The 26,247-nt window shown below is 38.9% G+C and overlaps 1 protein-coding gene across 3 annotated transcripts in view; it reads right to left on the bottom strand.

Moving 5' to 3' along the window:
- UBAC2 (UBA domain containing 2) overlaps positions 1–26,247 on the bottom strand; it is a 170,191-nt gene that overhangs the window by 44,929 nt on the left and 99,015 nt on the right. For all 3 annotated transcript variants that reach the window (XM_028112056.2, XM_028112057.2, XM_088021885.1), the window contains exons 5-6: positions 19,777–19,900; positions 14,833–14,880 (exon numbers count right to left, since the gene is read on the bottom strand). In XM_028112056.2, coding sequence (XP_027967857.1) covers positions 14,833–14,880; positions 19,777–19,900 — 172 coding nt within the window. The remainder of the gene's footprint in view (positions 1–14,832; positions 14,881–19,776; positions 19,901–26,247) is intronic.

Raw genomic sequence — 26,247 nt, 5'->3', positions numbered from 1 at the left:
GAGGGCAGTCCTGGGAGGGAGGGGCGCTCAGAGGCTGGCAGTACTCTGCCCTGCATGGCATTTTATGGGTGTGTTCACTTTATAGTGACTTGTTTGGTTTCATGACATTTATAGTTCAAGAACACCTGGGTGTGTTATACATACAATAAAAAGATTTTTTAAAAAATAAAGGATCCAGAATGGCCAAAGTAATTTTAAAGAAACATAGTAAGGCTTATCAGCTTTCAGGATATGATAAAGTTTGAGGAATTAAAATAGTGTGGTCTTTATGTAGAGCTACTCGAAGCAACCTAAAGAACAAGCGCATAGAAAGAGGCTTTGGAGGACAAGGGCACGTGGTGCACAGTGGAAATGGTAAGTCAGAGGGAGCTCTACATGAGGATAAAGACAGTACACACCCCCCTTCCATATGTAAACTCTCAATGGATTTACACCATATGTAAACTCCCAACGGATTAAGGAAATAAATAATTCACTGAACTTTAAATCTTTCTGCACAAAATACAGAAGGCACATCTTTTTGACACTGGGATGAGAAGGATTTTTAAATAAGGACCAGAAAGCACAAACTATAAAAGAAAACATATATTTATTTTATAATCTAAAAGCTACAAGTATGCCAAAAATTACCGTAAGTGAAGTCAAAGGACAAGTAAGAGCCTAGAGAAGGTCCTTAGAATCCTTGCAGTAAACAAAGGTAGTGTTCAAAATACATAAGGAAACTATAATTTTATCAGAGAAAGACAATCAACCCAACTTAAAAAGCAGGTGAAAAGGCAATTTCAGAAGAGGAAATTCAAAAGGCCAACAAACACACGAAAAGATGTTTATTCTCAGTTGTTTTTAGGGAAATGCAATGTTAAATATAATAATAATTAGAAAAAATGGAAAAATCTGGGATCAAGTTTCGGTGAGGACGAGACTGGAGAACACTCACAGTCCTGAGGGAAAGTCAAGTGGTGTAAGCTCTCCGGAGAGCCATATGGCAATATCTAAGCAGAGCCGAAGCCATGCTTTAGGGAATACTCAACTGCAGTGCTGTATGTAACAACAAGGAAATGGAAACAAAGTGTCCCCAGGACAGGAAAGGCTAAAGACTGGTTTATTCATCCAAGGGAACACTAAACAGCAGTTTAGTTTAAGGTTATTTTTTAATGTATCATACGCTGTATCCATTTTTTTACAAGATTCCCAAACACAAGATTAATAGTATATACTATTTATGGGCCATGGAGCATGGTTTTCTTCTACAGCAGGATGGGGGAAACAGAGGCGAGGTGCAGGGGGCAGCACTATCTGTGTGTGTGTGTATAATTTTTTTTTAATAAAGAAAGAGATAGGAAGTAATTATGGCAAAAACATAACGAATTGGAGGCAAGGAATTAGAAATTCCTTTTCTGAAGATCTGGGTAGGAAGGAAAACAGAAAATGGGGCTGTATTGCATTGGTTTTGCTTAAGAGCAGAATGTTGTTATACACATAACAAAATATGAAAATAATTGATCAAAACAGAACTGTGAGATTTGAATTAAGTAAAAAATTTAAAATTTTTGGTGTTTAGTTTCAAAGCCTCAACCACGATTGTGAATTTGCCGACTTCTCCCTTTAGTTCCCTTTTAACTTCTTGTATGTAGTCGGAAACTGTTATTAGGCATGCATACTTATAATTGACCCTTTCATCATAACAAAGTATCCCTCTTTGTTTTTAGGATTATTCATACAGAAATCTATTTTGTCAGATATTAATGTGGCCATTTCAGCTTTCTGTTTCCATGATCTATCTTTATCTTTTTTTTAAAGGTTTTAGTTTTTTTTTAAAGATTTTATTTATTTATTTGAGAGAGAGAATGAGAGAGAGAGAGCATGAGAGGGGGGAGGGGCAGAGGGAGAAGCAGACTCCCCACTGAGCAGGGAGCCCAATGTGGGACTCGATCCCGGGACTCCAGGATCATGACCTGAGCCGAAGGCAGTCGCTTAACCAACTGAGCCACCCGCGCCCTATCTTTATCTTTTGACTTTCCACTTTTTTTGTCTGTGTTTAAAGTATGTCTTTTTTTTTTTTTTTTAGACTTTATTCATTTATTTGACAGAGAGAGAGAGAGAGAGAGGGAACACAAGCAGGGAGAGGGAGAAGCAGGCTCCCTGCCGAGCAAGGAGCCCGATGTGGGGCTCAATCCCGGAACCCCGGGATCATGACCCGAGCCGAAGGCAGATGCTCAACCATCTGAGCCACCCAGGCACCCCTAAAGTGTGTCTTATAGATTGCATATAGCAGTTTCTGGCTTTTAATTCCAGATTGACAATCTCTGCCTTTTGATTGGAGTGTTTAGCTCTTCAGATTTAATGGGCTTACTCTGATACAGGTGGATTTTGCTATTTGGTTTCTATTTGTCTCATCTGTTTTTTTGTTCTTTGTTCCTTCTTTCCAATTTTCTTTTGTGTTAAACCAATAGTTTTAGTATTTCATTTTAATTTGTTTACTGGATTTTGTTTTGTTTTTAGCAATACCTCACTGTATATTTCTGTGTTTGCTCTAGGGATTACAATATCCATCTTTAACTTACCACATGACCTTAGAGTTAATACTGAATTATTTCAAGTAAAATATAGGAACCTTCCAAGAATACAGTCCCACTTAACATGACCCCCATCCAATGCTACTTTATATATTACACCTATATACTTATAATCTTAGCAATATGTTGTTATTTTTGCTTTACATAATATGTCTTTTTAAAGAAATTAGGAAAAAATAATGAAAAGCATAGTTGTTGCCTCTACTTAGGGAGTTCACAATTTAGCAGGGGTTCTTAATTTGGAGAGTGGGGGAGTAGGTCATAGGTTCTTTCAAGGAATTGATGAAAGCTAAAGATTTTCACTCTCCTGCCCATGTCTACCCCTGTCCCCCACCATCATGTATACACTCTCCAAATTCATGTATTCAGTTTTAGTAGGACCAGCCTGTGAACAATTAGGATAATTTATAACCCCCGTAATAAACAAATATACTACTGCAAATTCTGGCAGGGATAAAATAGGGCTTTTGTGCTCATTTGCTTGAATTTCATCCTAAGGGTTCACTTCCTATTTGAATGTACGCTTTGGAAGAGGAAGAACTGTGGCTGGTTTGATCAGTTTGGCTTCTGCATCTAGTACAGTGCCTGCCACATAGTAAGAACCCATTAAGTCTTTGCCGGGAAAATGGCAAATGAACCTAAAAAAAAAATACATTATTTTAGATTCCTTTAAAGGAAACTGGGAGGTTGTCAAGAGACACATTTTTGGTGCTAACTTATACTTTCCCATATGACACAAAGGTAGAGCTCACCTGTCTATGCCTCTGGTACACCAGCATGACCTCAAGTTGTCAACGAACTAAAGTGCTATTCGTAAGCATTAGGTATTCATAAAGGACTAAAATATGAAGAGCTTAAACAGTTTAGTTTCCTATAAATATTTGATAATCATCACCTTATTCTATGACAAGATGGGATAACAATGACTGCATTAAATTCTCCCTGAGTTATAACTCATAACTACCAAGAGCTTTGAGAGAGTATCACTTATTATTATTGTTACATTTATACATTACCTTTAACTTTAATTTTCATTATCTCAGAAACCTGTCATGTATTGGGACTTCTGAATGAGAGTTTTCTCGAAACCCCCAGTTCGTGAAAAAAGAGGCTTTAAAAATAGACCATATGCTCAGATTTGGATGTCAAGAGGCCAGGGGAAACACTAAGGGAGGGGCTCCGGTCGCCCTCAGAGCGGGAAGCCCAAGGTCAAGCTGACAGGCCCAATGACAAGGGACAAAGCAGTAGCACTGGTCTTGGGAAGGCCAGGAGTGAGATCCAGGATGACCAGATACGTGAAATGAAACAAGCGGCGTGTCTCTGGGAAGGCCAGCTAGAGCCAGAATCAGAGCATTCAAGCAGCAGAGATCAGGAACCCTGGCCCAGGAAAAGAAACCCAGAGGTTAAGACACCAGAGAGCAATCTAGGCCACATGCAGCTGAAAGCCTACCCCAAAGAGCCAGGCCACAGCCCTGGGTTAGTGCCAGGAGCTCCCCATAAGCCAACAGAAGCTGTTACCTCATAAATCTGAGAATGTAAAACAACAGAAAATTGTTTTCCTTAGGCCATTAATAAACATGGACGTCGATTACACCCTTATTCTGAGTTTTCAGATTATTAGTCCTTTTAGAAAGGGAATCATGAAATAACACTCATCAGGCAAATAAAGAATTTATTCTGCTGGGTAGGAAATAGGTGAGACCCTCTTGCTTATAGAGAGTAAACCTCAGGGCCCTCTGGTCCTGCTTAACATTAGCGTGTAACCACAGCAGACAAAGGTGAGACACCATGACCGGGCAATGACACCCAGGTGTTGGATGATCTTTTTGCAGGCAAGTGTTGCTGAACAAAAATCTGCATGCCAAACTGCACTGCCAGGGTCCTGGAAACCATGGTGCCAACATTCAGAAACCTATCACCTAATAAGACAATAGGATAAACCCAAGGAGCTGCTCTCCTGGGGAGAAGGTGCTGCCTCTGCAAGACAGGGATAAGCCAAGGGAACAAACAATCCCTATCATACAGACTTCATATGTACTCAAGTCTGGAGGAAACCAGACTGAGGCTTTTCACCCAATGTTTATTCTTTCAACATATACTTACTCAACATTTATCATGTGCCAGGCTGTGTTCTAAATGCTGGGGTACAGCAGGGAGCAAAACAAAGAAAATCCTTGCTCTTAACAGACCTTACATTTACATATTCCTTTTCTTCACTAAAAATGCTAAAGAAAGAAAGAAGAAACTTTGGAATTATTTTTTTTTCACCCATAGTCTCTCATACATAGTCTCTACTATGTATGCAAATTAGAGATGCCTAGAGTTATTTCTGCCATTTGTGATTAATTATGAAATGATTACTCTTTTCATAACAGAATCATGTGGCTTTCGCACTCATTGAAAGAGTCTTGCAATCTCATTCTTTGTCAAGTGCAAAAGTGATTCAGATAGACTTCCTAGAGCTCTCATCTTTTACTACCATCTTGAAGTATCTAATTAAAGCACTGGATATCCTGATTCTTGGGAGGTTACACTGGAATAAGGACAAAATTAATTAGACTGATCACAGATTATTTTTTAGGAGGCTACTCTAAACTTTTCCTTCTGGAAAATCATGTATCAGGATTATCAGGTTAAGTGTGTAAAGCAGAAAACTATGAATAACAATGGCTTAAATACAACCAAAGTTTATTCTCCTTCATGTTATAAAAGCTCTAACCATCTTAGCTGCATTCCAGGCAGCAGCGGGAAGACAATAAGGAAGGACAGAAGGACAAAACGCTCCTTTAGGAGCCTAACCAGAAGGCCCACCAGCATGTGGGCTTACAGCTCACTGGACAGGATGCCAGGATTTGGTGTGGTGGCTATCCCTAGACGCAAAGGAAGTGTGATCTTTTAGTTGGAGGCACTCCGGCCCCAAATAAGATGAAAGTTCTGCTACTAAGGAAAAGACACACAAGGAGACAGCTCGAGTCTCTAGCACATGGAAAAAGCCTTAGTCAGGTGTGTAAGTGTAAATACTTTTTAGTACTCCTTTTAACAAGGAGACCATCCCCCTTTAAAATTATATTCACTTTCATAAACTGATTCAAGAAACTAAGATTAAAGAGAAAATAGGCTTATATTGAAACTTGTTTCTTACAATGTTCTAAAAATAATAAACTAAAAATAAATGTGAAGATGTGGAATGACTTATGCACTTATAGACTCAAAGGTGAAAAACTCAATGCTTTCTTAGGCAAGAACAAGACAAGGATATCCACTTGCATTTAACATTGTATTAGAGGTCTTAGCTAGTGCCGTAAGGAAAAAAACAGGCACAGAATAGAATACAGTAAAACATATAAACAAAACGTATTTCCTGAGGCCATGATCATGCATGTAGAAAATCCTAAGGAATCCACAAAAAAGCTACCAAAGATTATAAACAAAGATAGCAAAATGGCAGGACATAATAGCAATATACATAGATCAACTGCATTATATACCAGCAACAAACAATTGGGATAAAAACTATAAAAACAACTCCATTTAAAATACTATCAAAACCCACAAATACTGAGGAATATATTTAATAAAAGAAATGCAAGGCCTATACACTGATAATTTAAAAACTGTAAAGGGAAATTAAAGACTTGCTAAATAAATGTGAAAATACACCATGTTCATGGATTGGAAGATCCAATATTATTAAAATGCTATAAATTAGTTATCTATTATTGAATAACAAATTACTCAAAACTTAGTGGCTTAAAACAATAAGCACTGGTTATACACACAGTTTATAAAAAGGGTCAGAAATCTGATGGCAGCTTTGTTGGGTGGCTGTTGTTCATGGTCTTTCGCCAGGCTATAGTCAAGATATCAGCCTACCGTCCCTCATGTGAAGTTTGACTGGACTAGACGAACTAGAGGATCAGCTTCCAAGGTGGCTCAAAAACACAACTGGCAAGTTACTGCTGACACACTGCCATGTGGACCTCTCCATATCGCTGCTTCCCTGTCCTTGGGACATGGCAGCTGGCTTGCCCCAGAACAAATGATCTGAGAGGGAGCAAGATGGAAGCATCTGTGTCTTTTATGACCTGCTCTTTGGAGTCACACACCACCATTTCTGCCATAGTGAATTGCTAAGTACAGCTTACACTGTAGGAGGGGAAATTAAACTCCATTTCTTGAATTATAAAAGGATTTGTGGGCATATTTTAAAATCATCACAATGGCAATTCTCCCCAAATGGTCTACAGTTTCAATGGAATCCCAAATAAAATCTTAACTGCTTTTTTTTTGAAGAAATTATAAGCTGATTTAAAACTGCATATGGAAAGTCAATGTTTCAAAAATAGCTAAGCCTGTTTTGAAAAAAAGAACAATATTGGAAAACTTACACTACCCAATTTCAACTTAACATAAAGCAAAAGTACTCAAGACAGTATGGTACTGGCATAAGGACAGACATGTAAATCACTGGGTTATAAAAGAAAGTCACAAAATAGACCCACACTAGTCAGCTGATTTTCAACAAAGGTGCCAAGGTAATGAAAGGAGCAATGAGTCTCTTCAATAAATGATGATGGAATGATGCTAATAAATCTCAACCCTTACCTCACAAGAATTATTCAGATGGGATCTTAGACTTAAAGGTAATAGCAAAAACTATTACATTCTAGAACAAAATACAGAATAAAATCTTTGTGGCATTGGATTAGCAAAGATTTCTTAAATAAGACATCAAAAGCAGAAACTATTTTAAAAATTGAAAACTGAATTAATCAAGATTAAAAACTTATGTTCACTGAAAGACACAGTTAAGAACACAAGGAGGCAAGCCACAGACTCAGATAACTTTTATACAAAAATATCCAACAAAGGGCTTATGTCCAGAATATAAAAATAATTCCTTTAACTCAATAATAAGACAAATGTAACCCAATGAAAAAGTGTGTAAAATATCTGAACAAATACCTCACAAAGGAAGCTATACAAATGGCCAGCAGGCCCAAGAAAAGATGTTCGAACCACTAGGCATTAGAGAAATGTAAAATAAAGCTACAAGGTATCACTACATGCCAACTAGAATGACTAAAAATGTTAAAAATGACTGACAAGGCTAGTGTAAGGAAGGATGTGGACTGACTGGAACTCATGTATTGATGGTGGAAACGGAAAATGGTACAGCCACTTGGTAGAATCATATTGTATGACTTTATAATGTTAAACATACATCTATCATATGACCCAGCAATTCTCCTCCTAGGTATTTACCGGAAAGAAGTAGAAACCTATGTCCACTGTTGAATTTTGTTGTATATAAATAACACTTTACTAAATAAAAGGAAAAAAAGTTTTCCTAAGAAAGTGAATGTGAAGATCTAGAAAGATCTAGACATCTGTAGATACATAAATCTTTTCTATTTTATAAAAGAGGTGGGACTTCAGCAGACTAAAAACAATCTTCAGCAACAAAAACTTCTAATACCTTGAAAATGTTCCCAGCTAACATGGAGAACTTTTTGATAATAAGCTGTGCCACTGTTTATAATTCATAAATTTAAAATCACAGGCATTGTCCTTTCCCACAGGTTATCGTCAAGATAGAAGAGAAATATCAACACAACCAGTCCCAAAGATGAAGGAACACTGGATGCTTCTATTAAAAAACAAAAACAAAAACACCAAAAAACAGTTTAAAGAGATAACCAAAACTGACTGAAGACCTTCCATCTCTTGATAGGAAAACAATGTGAAGACCCTGTGGGATAACGCTCTGCGCTGCACCGGTGCTGATAATCAGCCAGTGATCATCTAAAATTCACAAGTATGAGTGTTTTCTTGGTGACCTCATCCTTATCTTTCTTTGACCAGCAGCACTACTGAACCAGGTTAATATATTTTAAATCATCCTTTACACTTTTTCAAGGCCATTTTTATTTCATTTTCTTGTACATGATAATGCCAGAAACACAAGGCAATAATGAACTGTTTGTTGAAAGGTGGGGACTGAGCTGCATTTTTAATCCACTATATGGAGGACCAGTTAAATATCTTGTTCCGAGAAGAGCAAGTATAGCTCTATGCTGGATTCTTCTTATCAAGAGGGGCGTAGAGGCTGTCAGTGGGATAATGTTTTCCTGGATATTGGTCAGCCCACAAAATTCATAACAAAGGCTACAGAAAGTTGAGATGTGTCTTTCGGCACTTCTGGGTACTTTTAAAATTTCTTCATATCCAGGATCTCCTTCCAGAATCCTGTCTACATTGATATGAACAGGGCCTCTCATCTTGGTGGTGTAGTTGAGAGAAGATCTCAGAATAGCTTTGTATGTGTCTTGTGGTTGAAAGAGACATGGATGAGCACCTTCAAAGGTACAGTGGGAGGCACTGGACCCATGAACTGGGACCAGACCGCCTGGCCTTTGGTCCTGGTGACATCATAGATCAGTTGTGCAATCTGAACTTTAGCCACCCCATCTCTGAAATCTTTAAAATGGGAAGCCCAGTTTCTCTACCTTGGTAGAGATTGTGTCAAGAACCTAGTAAGGCAGTACACACTGAAAGCATCTGGATAATCACAAAGTATTACAGTGTTTTGTAGCACCGAAAAATATTTTGTGAATTTTGTGAATAGTGAATTTTGAAACTCTATAATTATTTATAAAATGTAGATGAAATGTCAGACATTGTGCTAGGCACTGGGGATTATAAAGAATAGTATATAATTCCTAAAATGAAAGACAGGGCTGAGTCAGAAAAGCTTCAGAGTCAGGACTTAAATAAGTAAGATTTTGCTAGGAAAAGAAGAGATCTAATGGTGAAAGAAGGGATATAGTTGGAAGAAACTGCACGTGGTTATACAAATCTACGTCTTAAGAGCATAAACACTAATGCTAGGAGACCTGCATTGGAATTGTCTTCACTACTTATTAGCTTGTATTCTTAGCAAATTACTTAATCCTCTGTGCCTTAGTTTCATCTATAAAATGGGGTAATAGTCCCTAGGTTTTTATAAGCGCTAAATAAGATCATATTTATAAAGTGCTTAGAAAAGAGCTGTATTAGTTGGCCTTCTCTAGGCTATTCTGCGGTAACAAGTGATCCAAATTCCAGCAACTTTAAGCAAACACTGATTTCCCACTCATCTTACGTGCTGGCCACAGCCATGCTCCATGTGTCTCCTTCATTCCGAGGTCTGGGCTGAAGGAGTAGCTTCTATCTAGCACATGCTTTTCTCATGGCAAAGGGAACAGAGGAACAGTGGAACCATGCAACGGCTCTTAGAACTTCTGCTTGAGAAGCATCCATCACTTCTGCTCATGTTTTAGTGGCTAATGTAAGTCACAGAGTAAAGCTTGATGGTAACAGATCATGCAGAGGCCCTGCAGGGAGGCCCCTGGTAGAGAGGGGCAGCAAATACTCTGAACAAACAAAAATATTTGAACAAATAACATCTACCACCACAAGTGCATGGTACACAGTAAGTGCCACGTGTTTGTTAAAGAAAAATTAGCGATTGGACAATGGCACAGAATCCTGAGAAAGGAAAAGATGTTCAGAAAGAGTCAAACTTAGTCGGTGTCTCTGAAGTATATGGTACACAGGGATTAGATTGGTACGTGAGGAAGCCAAATTTTGAAAGGCTTTGAAAAGAGGCTAGGAGGGTGCCTGGGTGGCTCAGTCTGTTAAGTGTCTGCCTTCGGCGTCCAGGGATCGAGCCCCACATCAGGCTCTGTGCTCAGCACGGAGTCTGCTCCTCCCTCTCCCTCTGCCCCTCCCCCCCCGCTCATGTTCTCTCACTCTCACTCTCTTTTCAAATAAATAAATAAAATCTTAAAAAAGAAATGGGAAGAGGCTAGGTTTTTACCTATAGGTAAAAGAGAAGTTGCAGCAATAAAAATTTTACACCTGTATTTTATAAGGCACTTCTGTGACAGCTTTATCAAGACACTGGCAATAATAACAATTTCATTTATTCTAAACTGAACATGCAAAAATTAAAGTCTACTGGTCACTCCTTCCCTGTGGATACCTGTCTAATAGGACATTTGTCCTGTCAGCCCTGGGCTGAGTTACAACCGTCATGCCATGGCAGAGTACAGAAGGCTTCTTTCAGTAGGTCCTGGCTACCTGTGGTCGGGATGGGAGATGGGGGCAGAGAGAGGACGGGAAGGAATGGGGGATAACAGAGAAGGAACGAACGGATCCATATGAGAGAGAAAATGTGTGTGTGTGATGTGTGATGGACCAATAAGCACTCCACTGGGTGTCAGAACGATAAACGCCACGTTGACTGTAAGAAGGTGAAACACCCTCCACATGTGGCTGTTTCCTGGGAAGTCACTGTCGTCTTCCCACCACTAAAGTGGTCTTCCAACCTCACAGCTCGAACCAGCCTTGACTTTCTATTACATCTGTCATGTCAAGCAACTGCTGGAACTAATCTCAATCCCTGAAGTTCAACTGAAAATCTCGGGCTTCAGATGAGTTCTCTGACCCACTCTACTGTACTGTTTTTTGGTCAATCCAGAGAAGAAATATAAAGGAAGAAAGAAAAAGGAAAAGGAAGCATGGAGAGAAGAAAAAGACATGAAAAGCAAGGGAAGGACCAGAGGACCCAACACACCATTCTCATTCAGGGCTCTAGAACTTCCGCCACAGAAGTTTGGATTTCCACACATTATGCTAGTTCCATAAGTTTTCCCCTTAATGTTACACCATGACTTGGGAAGCCAAACAACATAAGGTTCTGCTTGATGCTTTTTCTTTTACAGTTACCATAAGACAATGTTTTATATTTTTTCCTTAAAACTATTGTGGGTGGAAGAAAAAAAAGCAATCACAGTCCACAAATGAGGCATCCTGACTCTTACAAGGTTGCTCACTTTTCCCTTCCTCTTTTTTATGATTTATAAACCCTAATAAAACTATAATCTCCCACTGTCGTGAAGTTTTTTGTTTAAAAAGCTTTAAAGATCCCCACTGCCTACAGAAAAAAAAAACAAACTCAAACCACATTCAGACTCCTAAATAATCTGGTGTCAACATATGTTTCTAATCTTGTTATTGGGTAGGACAGATTTTTTTTTTTTTACATTAAGGTTGCTTGATCATGAGATAATCAAAGCCTGATATATTGTACAGAACAGGGAATGAATGCAGGAAATGGGCAGGCTGCGAAGGGGAGTTCAGAGGGAGAAGCCTGGAGCCTGAGAAATACAGGCCTGTCTGTTAACTCGCCCCCAAATAGCTTGAAAGAAGACCGAATGATGATAAATATGTGACATGTAAAAAGAAAATAGGCAAAAGCAGGCTCTTTCTCTTTTAATTATCCCAGAATCAGCTCAGGCCCGAGACTTCAACTTTCGAGAATTAGGGTACATCCCAGTGATGATGATTCACTACTATGATTCATAAAATGGCAGAAAATGAAGAAGCGCAGGGATATGGACAGCCTGAAGGCTCTCTGCAGAACCACAAAAAGAACTTACCTAAAGTTCAGTAAGTAGACACATTCTTTATGGAAAAGAAGTATTAACGTGTAACAAGACAAGAGAACTTGTGACTATGTGAAGAGTGCCCCCGATTTTTGAAGGTCTCTTACCAAAGACACTAAGAACAGTCAAACACGATAATGAGAGGACAGCAGAAGCAGATAGATATGAACATCTTCGAAAGTTCATGCTTAAATTGAGACATTTCCCTTGGCCGCTGTCGCCAAGCTTTCCAATTACAATTTTGTGGTCTTTCACTGAAACAGTCATATTTTAAATATTAAATGGTGGTATTAAAAACCAGAATTGCCAAAGGAGGACTGACGTAACATAAAACACATATCAGTGATACATGTGAATAATCTCAAAGGAATCTTTAAGTAAATGTGAATGCCCCTTACCTTTTCTGGGCAGCAGGTGGACTCTCTCATGGATCATAAAATGGAACTGAAGAGGGATAGCTGTCCTAGGCAACTAACTTAGTATTGCCCCTGGTAAGCTATACACCTTCCCCCTCTCAACCTGGGAAAAAAATTTAGTCCTCGTTCTTCTCTGACATCACTGAACACAGAAAGTGGGCTCCTATCTAGAAGTACTGTCCTGACTATCATCTATCAACCTCTCTCCTTTCAACCAGTGAGATATTTTATTATTTTTAAAAAATATTTTATTTACTTATTTGAGAGAGAGAGTGAGAGAGTACGGTGGGGGGGGGGGGGACGGGCACGGGGAGCAGAGGGAGAAGCAGACTGCCCGCCGAGCAGGGAGCAAATGCGGGGCTCAATCCCAGGACCCTCGGATCATGACCTGAATTGAAGGCAGACGCTTAACTGACTGAGCCACTCAGGCGTCCTAATCAGTGAAGTATTTTAAAGTTATATATTCAGAAACATTTATAATCATGGAAGAATAAGTGACACAAGGAGAGAGAAAAACTAGCTTAACCAAAATAAATCCACCGATAACTAAATAAAATAAATCTGAAGTTGGCAGCTTTCCAGAAAAGCATGAGTAAAGTTTGTGGTTTCTATGACAGCAGATGCACATGACTTATGTTTTACACAAATGTCTTTTTTTAAAAAAAAAGCTCTTTCTCTTAAAAAACACGTAATTGCCAGATTGAAATAAAATCACTTCTGTAACACACATAGTATGTCAGGAGAACTATTGGTTTTAATGATGAAAGGTGAAATTTCATTAGGTTTCCTAACACCCCCCCAGAACACTGAATGCCATCTGTGCACTTCTTTTTGATAGTAAGAATTTTCTTTTTAGTATTTTATTTAGCATTTAAAAAAAAGGGAAGTCACTTGATATATATGGGGAGAGGAGAAGTCACGTTGAGCAACAGACATCTGGGACAAGTTGTGGCTTTGTGGATCTCAGACTCTGATTCTATAATCAGAAGTGTGTAAACCGAACATTCACAAATAATTTTAATATCCTCCTTTACAATTATCCTTATTTAAATGTACTATATTAAATACTTCATTTAAAAAACATGGTTATCTGGAAAAAGTCAGAAATAAAATATTCATTAAATTCCAAACAAGCACCGTTATTGTATAGCATAAAGGAAAACTGGCTATGATTATCACTGACATTAATCGTTTTAAGTAAATACAGTATCATCCAATTCTGGTAGAATAATAATGAATAACCAAACCGATATGAAGATTGATCAGATTTGTGTTCACAGTAGGTCAATGTTGGCTGAATTAATCACTGTAAAAAGTGAAATTTCAATTGGCTAGGAGGAATTCATTAATGGGATTATATTCCAAATACTGTGCAATTCTACTTACTCTTATCAAACAAGGGATTTTTATGTTAAAAAATTTGTTATTGGGGTGCTTGGCTGGCTCAGTCAGTTAAGCATCTGACTCTTGATTTCCACTCAGATCATGATCTCAGGGTCGTGAGATCGGGTCCCGTGTTGGGCTCCACGGTGGGCGCAGAGCCTGCTTAAGATTCATGGTAACTCACTTACAATGTCTGCAGGGGAGGGGACAGTTATTTCCAAATCCTTCCTCTGGGAGGTTATACACAACACCATGAAGCCCTTCTGCAATTTTCTTAGTCTTTCCCAAGGAAGAAATTACAACTATATTCCATACACACTAATTATAAACTTATTTTTATATAAATTTGGGAGTGCAAATTTAAGTCATAAATGAAAAATAAAGCTCAACTTCATGTTCTAGATTTCTTTTCAAATATCTCATACACTCATTAGAGTTTAACACAAATGCTTAATAAAATAATTAAATTAAATTAAACTTAAAAGAGCAGTGGGGGGGTGGGGGGATGAAGACACTCTAGCACATGGGTGAAGATGCTGCCCAGCCCTTCAGCTCATCCCTGCTGCCTTCCCTGGCCACATACCCGATGATTCTCCGGCCAGTTCCAGTCCACCTGACTTTCCATTTCACCTTATTTTTCCCCTTGCATGACAATGTCTCTTTACAGCTCTCGTTATTTTTAGTAAATCCAACTTCACTTTTTTTGGTCATTTTTTTCTTATTATAAGTTCAACTATTAAGGTAATTTTTAAAAATACTAACAAGAAACTCAGCTAAAACTTTCATTAAAATTACCTTGAAAACTGACACAAACTTTGCATTAATAAAGGAGTAGCACTGAGACAGAACTGAGATGGTTAAAAGAAAGCTGGAGACAACTGAATGTGACCCAAGTCCAAACATGACATTTTTCCTAAAGTTGCTTCAGAAAAGAGAGAGAGTAGGGGGAGGGGAAATCACACTTACAAGTCCACTTATGGCTACAATCCAGATGTAGGAACCAGAGGTGAAAAGCTATAAAAGAAAAAAAAAAGCAACTAAAAAATGAAATTCAACCACCAGTCACAGCATACTTTTGTTTTATATATAACTACAGTGATAACCATTGAAGTATTAATTATATATCTCTTAATATAAACAAGTACAAAATTAATATCAATTCTGTCACCCAAAAGAAAATAATATATTACTATTTTTTTTTAATCAAGCTCTCAGCCTTTCCATAGCCAAAAATAGACTGGTTGAACCTGGCCCACTCCTGTGCAAAGAAAAATAAGTGAAATTCAAGCATATTCATCTTTACAAATGGACATTAACTGATTTAAACAAAGTAAAATACCACATACAAAGAAATTATTACAATCAACAACATACAAAATATGCAGTCACTGTCGCATGCTTGGTGTTGAGTAATGACAAGTAATAGTAGTTTATATAATTCTCTCATTTTAATTTGTCATCACTGTGACCCTAAATTTAGCTCAGCAGACTTCTGCAAGCATGCAGGGCCATGTCCAGTGCTAGTCTGCTTAACTGTTGTTACTCTCATTCCAGTGTACTCAGAGAAGTTCACTAGTTCAGTTACTTAGCAAACTAAATGATGATATCAAAGTTAATTAATGCAGAAGTAATCAGAATCAGGTTTCATAAAATCTCTCCGTTTGTTTTCTAAACCATTTACATATGAGACTTGTGCTTAGGGTAAAAAAAAAAAAAAAAAAGCCGTAAGACATTCAAAGTGTTCCTGAAAGAAAGAAAAGATCTAGAGCCTACGGTTTATTCATATTTAGATCTTTAGATTGGGAGTATAATGACTTCTGCTCCTAGAGAAAGAAGCAGGACCAGAGGTGAACTGTAGATACTATGCTAGATGAAAACCTCAAAGTTCTGCACATTTATCAAGGATACATAAAAAAAGATCCATAAAAAGAAGGCAGGTACAAAGGTATGAGCTGACAAAGCACAGGTAAAGAGGAGGCTAACAATTTTGTTCTCAGTGCTGCCTCATGTAGAAAGGGGCACGGGCTGCAAGTTTAAATTTAATCCCTTGATCTAAAATTTAGTCTTTTCGGGCGCCTGGGTGGCTCAGCCAGTTAAGCGGCTGCCTTCGGCTCAGGTCATGGTCCCAGGGTCCTGGGATCGAGTCCCGCATCGGGCTCCCTGCTTGGCAGGGAGCCTGCTTCTCCCTCTCCCTCTGCCTGCCTCTCTGCCTATTTGTTCTCTCTCTGTCAAATAAATAAATAAAATCTTGAAAAATAAAAATAAAAAATAAATAAATAAAATTTAGTCTTTTGTAAAGAAGATGTATATATGAATATATATATGAATACACACACACACACACACAATGGGATATTACTCGGCTGTCAAAAAATGAAATCTTTATTATTATTAACATATAATGTACTATTTGTTTCAGGGGTACAGGTCTGTGATTCATCAGTCTTACCAACATACTGTGCTCACCACAACACATACCTTCCCCAGTGCCCATTGCCCAGCCACCCCCCATCCCTCCCACCCCCCCCCCCCACTCCAGCAGCCCTCAGTTTGTTTGCTGAGATTAAGTCTCTTACGGTTTGTCTCCCTCTCTGGTTTCGTCTTGTTTCATTTTTTCCTCTCTTCCCCTATATGATCCTCTGACTTGTTTCTCAAATTCCACGTATCAGTGAGATCATATGATACTTGTCTTTCTCTGGTTTACTTACTTCACCAGCATAATACCCTCTAGTTCCATCCATGTCATTGCAAATGGCAAGATTTCATTTTTTGATGGCTGTGTAATATTCCACAGTGTGTGTGTGTGTGTGTGTGTGTGTGTGTGTGTGTGTGTGTGTGTGTGTGAGTGTATGATTATTTACTCCTTGGGTGTTGAGTTTGGTAAGTTCTTTATAGATTTTGGATACTAGCCCTTTATCTGATATGCCATTTGCAAAAAAATGAAATCTTGCCATATGCAATGACGTGGATGGAACTAGAGGGTATTTTACTAAGCAAAATAAATCAATCACAGAAAGATAATTATATGATTTCACTCATATGTGGAATTTAAGAAACAAAACAGAGACGCATAAAGGAAGGGAGGGAAAAATAAAACAAGACATAATTGGGCAGGGAGACAAATCATAAGACACTATTAACCGTAAGAAACAAACTGAGGGTTGCTGGAGGGGAGGGAGGTGGGGGGATGGGGTAACTGGGTGATGGGCATTAAGGAGGGAACGTGATGTGATGAGCACTGGGTGTTACATACATCTGATGAATCACTGAACTCTACCTCTGAAACTAATAATACACTATATGTTAATCAACTGAATTTAAATAAAAAAATCAATCCTTTTATCTAGCATGGATGCTTGTTGAGTATAAACGACTCTGAAAATAACAAGGATGAGAATTATGTGGAAAAATAGTTTTCTGTAGTCTTATTCTAAAAATATAAGGAATAATAAAATAGCTAACACTTTCTTTTTGTTGTTTTGTTTTTGTTTGTTTTCAGCTAACACTTTCATAACACTTACTATGTGCCAAGCAAGCAGTGATCTTAACGTTTTTCATATATTGAACTTATGGAATCCTCCTAAACCCCCTACAAAGTAAGTTCTATTATGAACTCTATTTTAACCATGAAAACTAAGAGGTTAAGCAATTTGCTCAAGATCAGAGAGCTGGCGGGTGATGGAGCTGGGAGTGTACCCAAGTGGTCTGGCTCCACAGCCCAGTGCTCATGACCTCCATGTTTCCTACACAAGTAGGAAGAGCATATCATTAATTTCTTCAATAAAAAATTATTTCCTTTGGACTCTTAAGTCCCTCACCTTATTGCACATTTGGTCCCAATTGTGTCTGCTCATGTTTTAACAGGGTGTATGTTTTTTTCTCACTGCTGGGCTCCTTGAGGACAGGTGCTACATCTCATTTTATTTTCCACAGCCCCTAGCACAGGGCATTCCATGACTGTCTCTCAAGCCATTTAACTTCACAAACATTTTTGTTCCTCTGATAATGATTAAAATAATTCAATCATTCACTCATTCCCTCCCTCATTCATTCATTCATTCATTCATCCAATGTCCCTGGCTTCAGAAAGTTGTTATGCAGGAGACAGAAACGCACAGAAACATGCGTGAGGGTCCAGGGAGGAGGGAGGTAGGGAAAGAAGAGAAACTTTGAGAATATGGGGTTCACACTCACTTCAAGGTGCGGGGGGTGGGAGTAGGTACTAGATGGCCAAAAAGAACCCTGAATGCCATTCATGCTAAGGACTTCAGATGTTATCAAGAAGCCAACGAGGCATCTCCACCTCCACTTTCTGACACCAGCTTCTACCTGACCAGTAAATAATTAATAAATTAATAATATTCATAGTAATATTCATAATCTCAGAAAAACCAAAGGTGGCAGCTATAGAGACATAAGTTATTAATTAATAATAAGAACCAATTGACTTAGTTCTTACTATCTGTTTGGATTATCCTAAACAACCAACACTATTGTCTCTAACCCTTCAAATGACCTTGTAAGATACACATTATTATCACCACTTTACAGATGGGCAAATGGGAGCTCAGAAAAGTAACAAAGCAAGTAACTACCAGAGCAAGTTATCAAACCAAAATCCATCTGGCGCCAAAGATTTTCCACAATGCTCCACTGAATTCCTATGTCATAACTAATAAAACAACACTTTTCATCCTCTAAAGCTCTGTAACTTTAGAGCTGGAAGGAACTATAGGGTCAACATGAAGCTCAGGGGCCTTTCATAACTTGACCCAAGTCCCAGGCTAGTGGGCGCCATGCTAGAACGAGAACTTGGGTGTCCTGCCCCCCCGTCCGGAGGATTCTTCTACTGCTGCATTCCGCCTTCTGCTGTAACATCTTTTAAAAAAGTAAACATGCCACAGCAAATCCTAGTAATAAGAATAAACTGCAGAAAAGGGCTGTTAGGTGATATGAACACTAGGAAGGATAAGGGAGAGTCAATGGCATGCAGGTTGAGAGATGAAGAATAAACATTTCATGAGAAACAGTTGTAAAGTGGCGAGGAAACACCCACCCCAGATGAGCCATTGATAACACCTGACAGCACACTAGACAAGTTGGAGGAAATACCAAAGGTTAAAAGGGGAGGGAGGAGGGTATTTGACAGAGACACTAGTATCCGGTTTGATATGTGTGGGATAAGGAATGTTATGAGTATTGACAGTGGATCAAAAGGCCAAGCTACACATGGTACCACAGGAAACGATAGAATAAAAGTTCACATCAAAAGCTCTGAGAGTGAAAGGAAAGTGACGAGTATTACAGGTAGAAAATGAAAATCATGTATCTCCTGTCACTTGGCCTGGAACCCAGCAGAGATAGGTCAATGGCACTGGATATTGGTGAACATAACCTTTTTCAATTTAAATCAAACAGTAAGAACTCTTAACGGTCTTCATATCAAACCATCCAGTAAATGGTGAGGGTGCCGCTGTGCCCGTGCAGCACGGGAATGATAAAGTGGGTAAGGCATACTTGGTTTCTTCTTCAGAGCTTTATTTGTGACACTGTACTCAAAAAATTAATCTTGACAGTGATTTTCCACTTTCTACCTTTCAACTGTTCTCATCTGTTTCCACTTCATACTGTGATTTTTTAAAAAGTACTTACACGGAACTGCACAATGCAATTAAAATATTTTCCACTGAGAAATTACAGTGAAAGCTCTTATCAGATTTCTAAAGACTATGAAAGTATTCTAGTACTTTATATACCTTGATGTTCTTGTTCTGTAACACTTCCTTTGAACATTTGAAATAGATCATAAAGCCAAACTTATGGGAAAAAAGCTATTGTTTTCAAGGAGATCAAATGAGAAAAAGATCCCCCCCCAATAAAGAAACGTGAACATAAAAATGCATACTGTACCTGCAGTCCCAATATATAAATCAACGTCTTGTTTGTGATGGACAACGGGCCCAGAATTTGTGCCACTTGGATTCTTGGTATGGAGCAGTAAAATGGTACAAAAAGAGCAAACACAGGTGCCAGGCTATGCAAATAAATAAAAAAAAAATCACTATAGTATTATACTCAATTTAAGATACCAATAGCAAATACATATTATTGAAGTAACACTGCTTATAATTTTATTTCTGTCTGAAAGCATGGTCTCAGATACACAAGTTGGTTTCTATACGTGCATCACATTGGAAATAACTTGTACTTACAGATAAAATTTTTATGAAAACTCGAATTATCTAATACTTATTGACTCTCCTAAAATTATTGCAAAGTGGTTCAGCATCTACTAATTAATTGTCAGGCACTGTGAGAAAATTTAAAGTTGCTGCTATGTTTTCTTTCCAGGAACAACTTAAATCTAATGAAAGAGACTGTGACAAAAGCAACATACATCATTCACCATGGTCACATCCCAAAGGCTCAACTCCCACTGTCCAACTGTATCACCATAGCATTTGACACCCTTACCACCCCTGCCTTCCCTTCCTCAAACCCCTTCTTCCCCCTGCCTTAAAGCCTGTTCTTGCTGGTCCCCCAGATTTCTCCTGCCACTCTTCTTCTACCCTCTCCAGGGCTCCCCTAGAGGCTCTTCTTCTTGCTCCAGCATCTCCTTGCGTCATCACAAGCTCTTCTCTGGCGTCGATTATGAAATTGAAGTGAGTTCCCAAACTGTCTGCCTGTCCCTCCCCTCGTGATGAAACTCATTTTGATACCTTCAACTTGACATATCCAAAAGTCACAAGTGTCTTTCTCATTAAAGTCTTGTTTCTTTCTAATCCGTCTCTTAACACTGTTGACACACAAAACACAACTCCGATCATGTCACATGCCTGTTTAAAACCCATCCTTCCACAGGCTCTCCGGATCCAAAGAGGAAATGTAAATATGAACATGAAATAGCAAAGCCCTCCAATTCTTTCTTATTAGTGTAGTTTCCCACACCTGTCCTCGGCTCCCTTCCTCTGACCTGTCCCTCCCCCTACCTTAACCCCTTAAGACGCTCCCTGGGCATATTAGACTCTTTTAACTATTCACTGACACAAGTTATTCTTCCAACCTAAATGTCCTTCCCACTTTTCTGCTTAGGAAATACCTGTGGTGTAGGACAGCTCAATTCTGTCCCACAGGGATTACTCCAGCTCCTCTGGGTGGCCAGAAGCTCCCTTCTTGCCCTAAAACCACTCCAGTCTCACTGTTGCAGTGACTCAGTGAGTCCCTGGGCACTGGGTGTGAGTGAGGTGGTAGCCCAGGTTCAGGAGCTCCATCTACGTCTAATTTCAAGAAACCCACTCCAGGACTGCACATGCACATTCCCGCCATGACTAGGCAGGCAACAGGAATGAGGAGAATCATCTAGACACACACTCGCACCGATTCTTCATTAGACACTTGGCTTCACGACTCAATCTATCTTTTATTTTCCTTGTTTTTGGTGAGTGGCACTAGTACATCCTTACCGTAAGAAAAATGCAAAATGCAAGAAATGTTCTTACTACCATTTTTGTGGAAACACAAGACCCTTTTGTGCCAAGTTTTCCCTTCTTTGATAGAGATCATGTTATTAAAAAATCACTCACTGTCCTCTCAAGTCTGCTTCTAAAAACAAAACGAAAGCAAACATATACTGCAAATGTGAAAAATGGCAGAGGTATCAGTAGAATGCAGCACATACTAGAATAGGGAAAACCCCAATTGGCGAACACCTAAGTGCCAGACACTGGGTAAGGACTGGCGACACAGGTATGTAAGATGCAATCTTTCTCAGTCTTGCAAGAAGGATGACCGGGACAGGGCAGCCGAGGCATGTACGCAGCACAGTGGCTCGGTCTCAAATGCCTCACTCAGTTGGCCCTACCATAGCAGGGAAGGAAATGCATCCTCTTGGGTCCTGCAGCATGCACCACAGGGCTTGGACAGCATTGGAGCTCATTTAATTTGGGGCAATAAAATAATCCTTATTCTTGAAGAGTTGTATGATCAGATTTTTTTTTTCCCCAAATGGGATAGTACTTATGAATAGAGCCTAGTGGCTATAATTCTAATCTTTTTTGTTATTTTATTTTTTAAAAGATTTTATTTATTTATTTGATAGAGAAAGCACTAGTAGGCAGAGCAGCAAGCAGAGGGAGAAGCAGGCTCCCCTCTGAGCAGAGAGCCCGATGTGGGACTTGATCCCAGGAACCTGAGATCATGACCTGAGCTGAAGGCAGACACTTAACCAACTGAGCCACCCAGGTGCCCCTTTTGTTATTTATTTTTAATTGAAGTAGAATGAACATATAGTGTTATATTAGTTTCAGGTGTACAATATATTGATTCAATACTTCTGTACATTACTCAGTGCTCATCACAATAAATGTACTCTTGTTTTTTCTAGGGTTAAGGTTAGAGGTAGGATTAAGGTATATGCTTGGTATCGTACAGTTCAGAGACCGCTCCAGAGGATCAGAATTAGTATTAGGGATAGCATTAGGGACAGGGTTTGGGGGTAGGGAATGTGCCTGGTATCCTGCAGTTCAGAGACCTCTCCAGAGAATAAAACCCCAGACTTCTGCTGGGGTAGGAACAGACATGGTATCCATCCACCAGTTGAGGCAAGGAAGGGATCTGGGGCTCTACATACTCTTTAAATAGATATTCAATTGGTCCTCTGTTTCCATGTCTACCTTCACACCCATTTTCAGATATACTACCAATTCTCAACTGTTTTGGTGCTTCTCCAGGATAACTAGGTTGCTTCTCGGTTTTTCTTATGATTTGTTCCGGAAGTCACTTCCTCAGCTCTAGGGGATGGTTAGGGTTAGGGTTAGTGGTTAGGGTGTGTGCCTGGTATCCTGCAGTTTGGAGACCTCTCCAGAGGCTTATGGTTAGGGGTAGTATTAGGGTTAGGGTCAGGGGTTAGAGGTTAGGGTTGTGCCTAGTATCCTGCAGTCCAGAGACCTCTCCACAGAATTAAACCCCAGATTTCTGCTGGGGTGAGAACAGACATGGCAGCCATCTACTGATCTGAGGCAAGGAGGCAATTTGGGGCTCTAAATACTCTTTCAATAGATATTCAATTGGTCCTTCCGTTTTTATCTCTACCTTCACACACAATAAATGTGCTCTTCACCCTCTTAGCTATTTCACCCATTCCTACACCCACCTCCCCGATGGCAACCTACTTGTTTGTTCTCTGTATTTAAGAGTCTCTTTTTCCAACATCTGTCCACCAATTATCTGAAAGTCATTTCTTTTCCACTTAAAATATCCTTATTTAATCTTCATTTTTGAAAGATGATGTTGGTAACTTATTTTTTTTAATTTTTAAGTTTTTTATTATGTTCCGTTACATGTTGGAAAATATCACGTACAGGTTGCAAGCATTATCTATTTCATAATAGTAGTTGATTAAATTTGCTTTTAGAAGAAAAATGAGAATCTCATTTTTCATTGGTCTTTTGTTTTCTTTGTTCATTTGTTTTGTTTCTTTAATTTTGCATATGAGTAAAATCATATGGTATTTGTCTTTCTCTGACTTATTTCACTTAGCATTTTCCCCTCTAGGTCCATCCATGTCATTGCAAATGGAAAGAATTCATTCTTTTTTCATGGCTAATATTCCAGTGTGTGTGTGTGTGTGTGTGTGTGTGTGTGTGTGTGTGCAACATCTTTATCCATTCATCTATCAATGGACACGGGTTGCTTCCATGTCTTGGCTCTTATAAATACTGCTGCAATAAACATAAGGGGTGCATTTATCTTTTTGAATTAGTATTTTCATTTTCTTTGGTTAAGTACCCAGCAGTGGAATTAATGGATCATAGTAATTCTATTTCTAATTTTTCAGGGAACCTCTATACTGTTTTCCACAGTGGCTGCACCAATTTGCATTCCCACCAACAGTGCACAAGGATTCTTTTTTTTTTTTCACATCCTTGCCAACACTTGTTATTTCTTATCTTTTTTACTGTAGTCATTCTGACAGACGTAAGATGATATCTTACTGTGGTTTTGATTTGCAAGTCCCTGACAACTGAGCATCTTTTCATGTGTCTTTGGCTATCTGTATGTCTTCTTTGGAAAAATGTCTGTTCAGATCCTCTGTCCATTTTTTTAATCAAATTATTTGTGGGTTTTTTGGTGTTGTGATACAGAAGTTCTTTATGTTTTCTGGATATTAACCCTTTATCAGATAAATCATTTGCAGTATCTTCTCCCATCCAGTAGGCTGCCTTATTGTTTTGTTGATGGTTCTTTCACTGTGCAAAAGCTCTTTATTTTGGTGTAGTCCCAAAAGTTTATTTTTGCTTTTGTTTCCCTTGCCTGAAGAGACATATCTAGAAAGATGTTTCTATAGCCGATGTCAAAGAGATTACTGCCTATGTCTTCTTTTAGGAGTTTTATAGTTTCAGGTCTCACATATAGGTCTAATCCATTTTGAGCTTATTTTTATGATCACATTTTAACTAACTATAAGGTTTTTAAAAGTCTCCCATTAGAGGGGCATCTGGGTGGCTCAGTCAGTTGACCCTCCAACTTGTGATTTTGGCTCAGGTCGTGATCTCATGGGTTGTGAGATTGAGGCCTACGTAGGGCTCCATGCTCAGCGGGGAGTCTGTTTGAGATTCTCTCCCTCTGACCCTCCCCCCACCCCTCTCTCAAGTAAATAAATAAATCTTTTTAAAAAAGTCTCCCAACAGATTATTCTATCAGAAAGCACAATATTTTACTTGGCATTGCATCCCGATACCTATGTAAATCCTTACACATAATTTACTCTCAATGTTTGATTGTAAAAAACTGACAAAGCAATTTTAATGAACAGAGAGTTATTTAAACTGCCATTCTATGGATAAAGAAGATGTGGTGTATGTACGTACACACACACACACACACACACACACACACACAATGGAATATTACTCAGCCATCAAAAAACGAAATCTTGCCATTTGCAATGACATGGATGGAACTAGAGGGTATTATGCTAAATAAAATAAGTCAATCACAGAAAGATTCATGTGATTTCATTCATATGTAGGATTTAAGAAACACAACAGAGGAGCATAGGGGAAGAGAGGGAAAAATAAAACAAGATGAAATCAGAGAGGGAGAGAAACCATAAAAAACTCTTCATCATAGGAAACAAACTGAGGGTTGCTGGAGGGGAGGGGGGTCGGGGGATGGGGTAACTGGGTGATGGACATCAAGGAGGGTATGTGATGTAATGAGCACAGGGTGTTATACAAGACTGATGAATCACTGAACTCTACCTCTGAAACTAATAATACCCTATACGTTAATTAACTGAATTTAAATAAAAAAATAAACTGCCATTCTAAATACTACACAAAAGAACTGTTTAGTTCCATTTCAACTGACCTAAACTCAAACAAAGTTGATTAAGTAGCTGTGTATTCTTTCCATTAAAAAGTACAAGTTGGTCACTCCTGGGCTTAAAATCCTCCACTGAGTCCCCACCCAAGAGTAAAAGCCAACGTCTTTACAAAGACCTAAAAGGCCCCTCATCCTGGACCCTGAACTTGGTCTTCTACTACATGGCGTCCCCGCCACTCCCTCTGGCTGCTCCCTCCATGCTGAACCAGCCGTGTGTCTCACTCCAGCCCCAGCAGGCATGTGGTGCCCCAGGGCACGTGCATCTCCTGGCCACCTTCCCAGAGACATGTGCACTCTTCCGGTCTTTACTCACATAGCTCCTTCTCGGAGAAGCCCTCCTTGGCCGCTTCATTCCAAAGTGCAGCCCCTACCCTACCTCACTGACCCATCCCCACTATGAATTCTCTAGTTCCTTTCCCCACAGCACCTATAACCTCCTAATCTACCACATGACTTACTTATCACCTGTTTCTCTGACTGGAGGGAAACTCTGTGGAGCTTGGGATTTCTGTTGGTTTTGTTTGCTGCTTTATCACTGCTCTCTAAAACCATGCCTGGCACAGAAGAGTTGCTTAAAAAATATTTGCTGAATAAATGAATTTCTCTTTAAAATGGCAAACTACACAGAATTTGCCTTTTGTTTAAAAATGCGTCTTGCTTTATTATCTTTAATGGGATTAAAACATATAGTTTCATATACCTACTCAAAATATGGCCTGCTGGTCTCTTGATAATAAGAAAACTCTATTTTGGTTGCACTTGAGAGATCTCACCACAGAACATGTTCTTTGAGGTACTTAATTTATAGAAGTTCTTCTGTTTACATGTAGCAACACAGTGGAAAGGGTGATGTTACAATAGAGAATCTGAGGCCATGTTCCTGTTTGAGGTTACATTTCAATGTAAACTAAGAAAATACTGATAGGAATTTTAATGACCACAGTTCATGTCTTACATACCAATAAAAGAAGTTTAAAAATTCCTTAGAAGTTATAT

The sequence above is a fragment of the Eumetopias jubatus genome, unplaced genomic scaffold (assembly GCF_037043125.1).
Source record: "Eumetopias jubatus isolate StellerSeaLion01/CBP00866 unplaced genomic scaffold, mEumJub1_p1.0 scaffold_3, whole genome shotgun sequence".
Classification (NCBI taxonomy): domain Eukaryota; kingdom Metazoa; phylum Chordata; class Mammalia; order Carnivora; family Otariidae; genus Eumetopias; species Eumetopias jubatus.
Note: the sequence above shows the minus strand (reverse complement) of the source record. Positions and strands in the feature narration are given on the sequence as shown.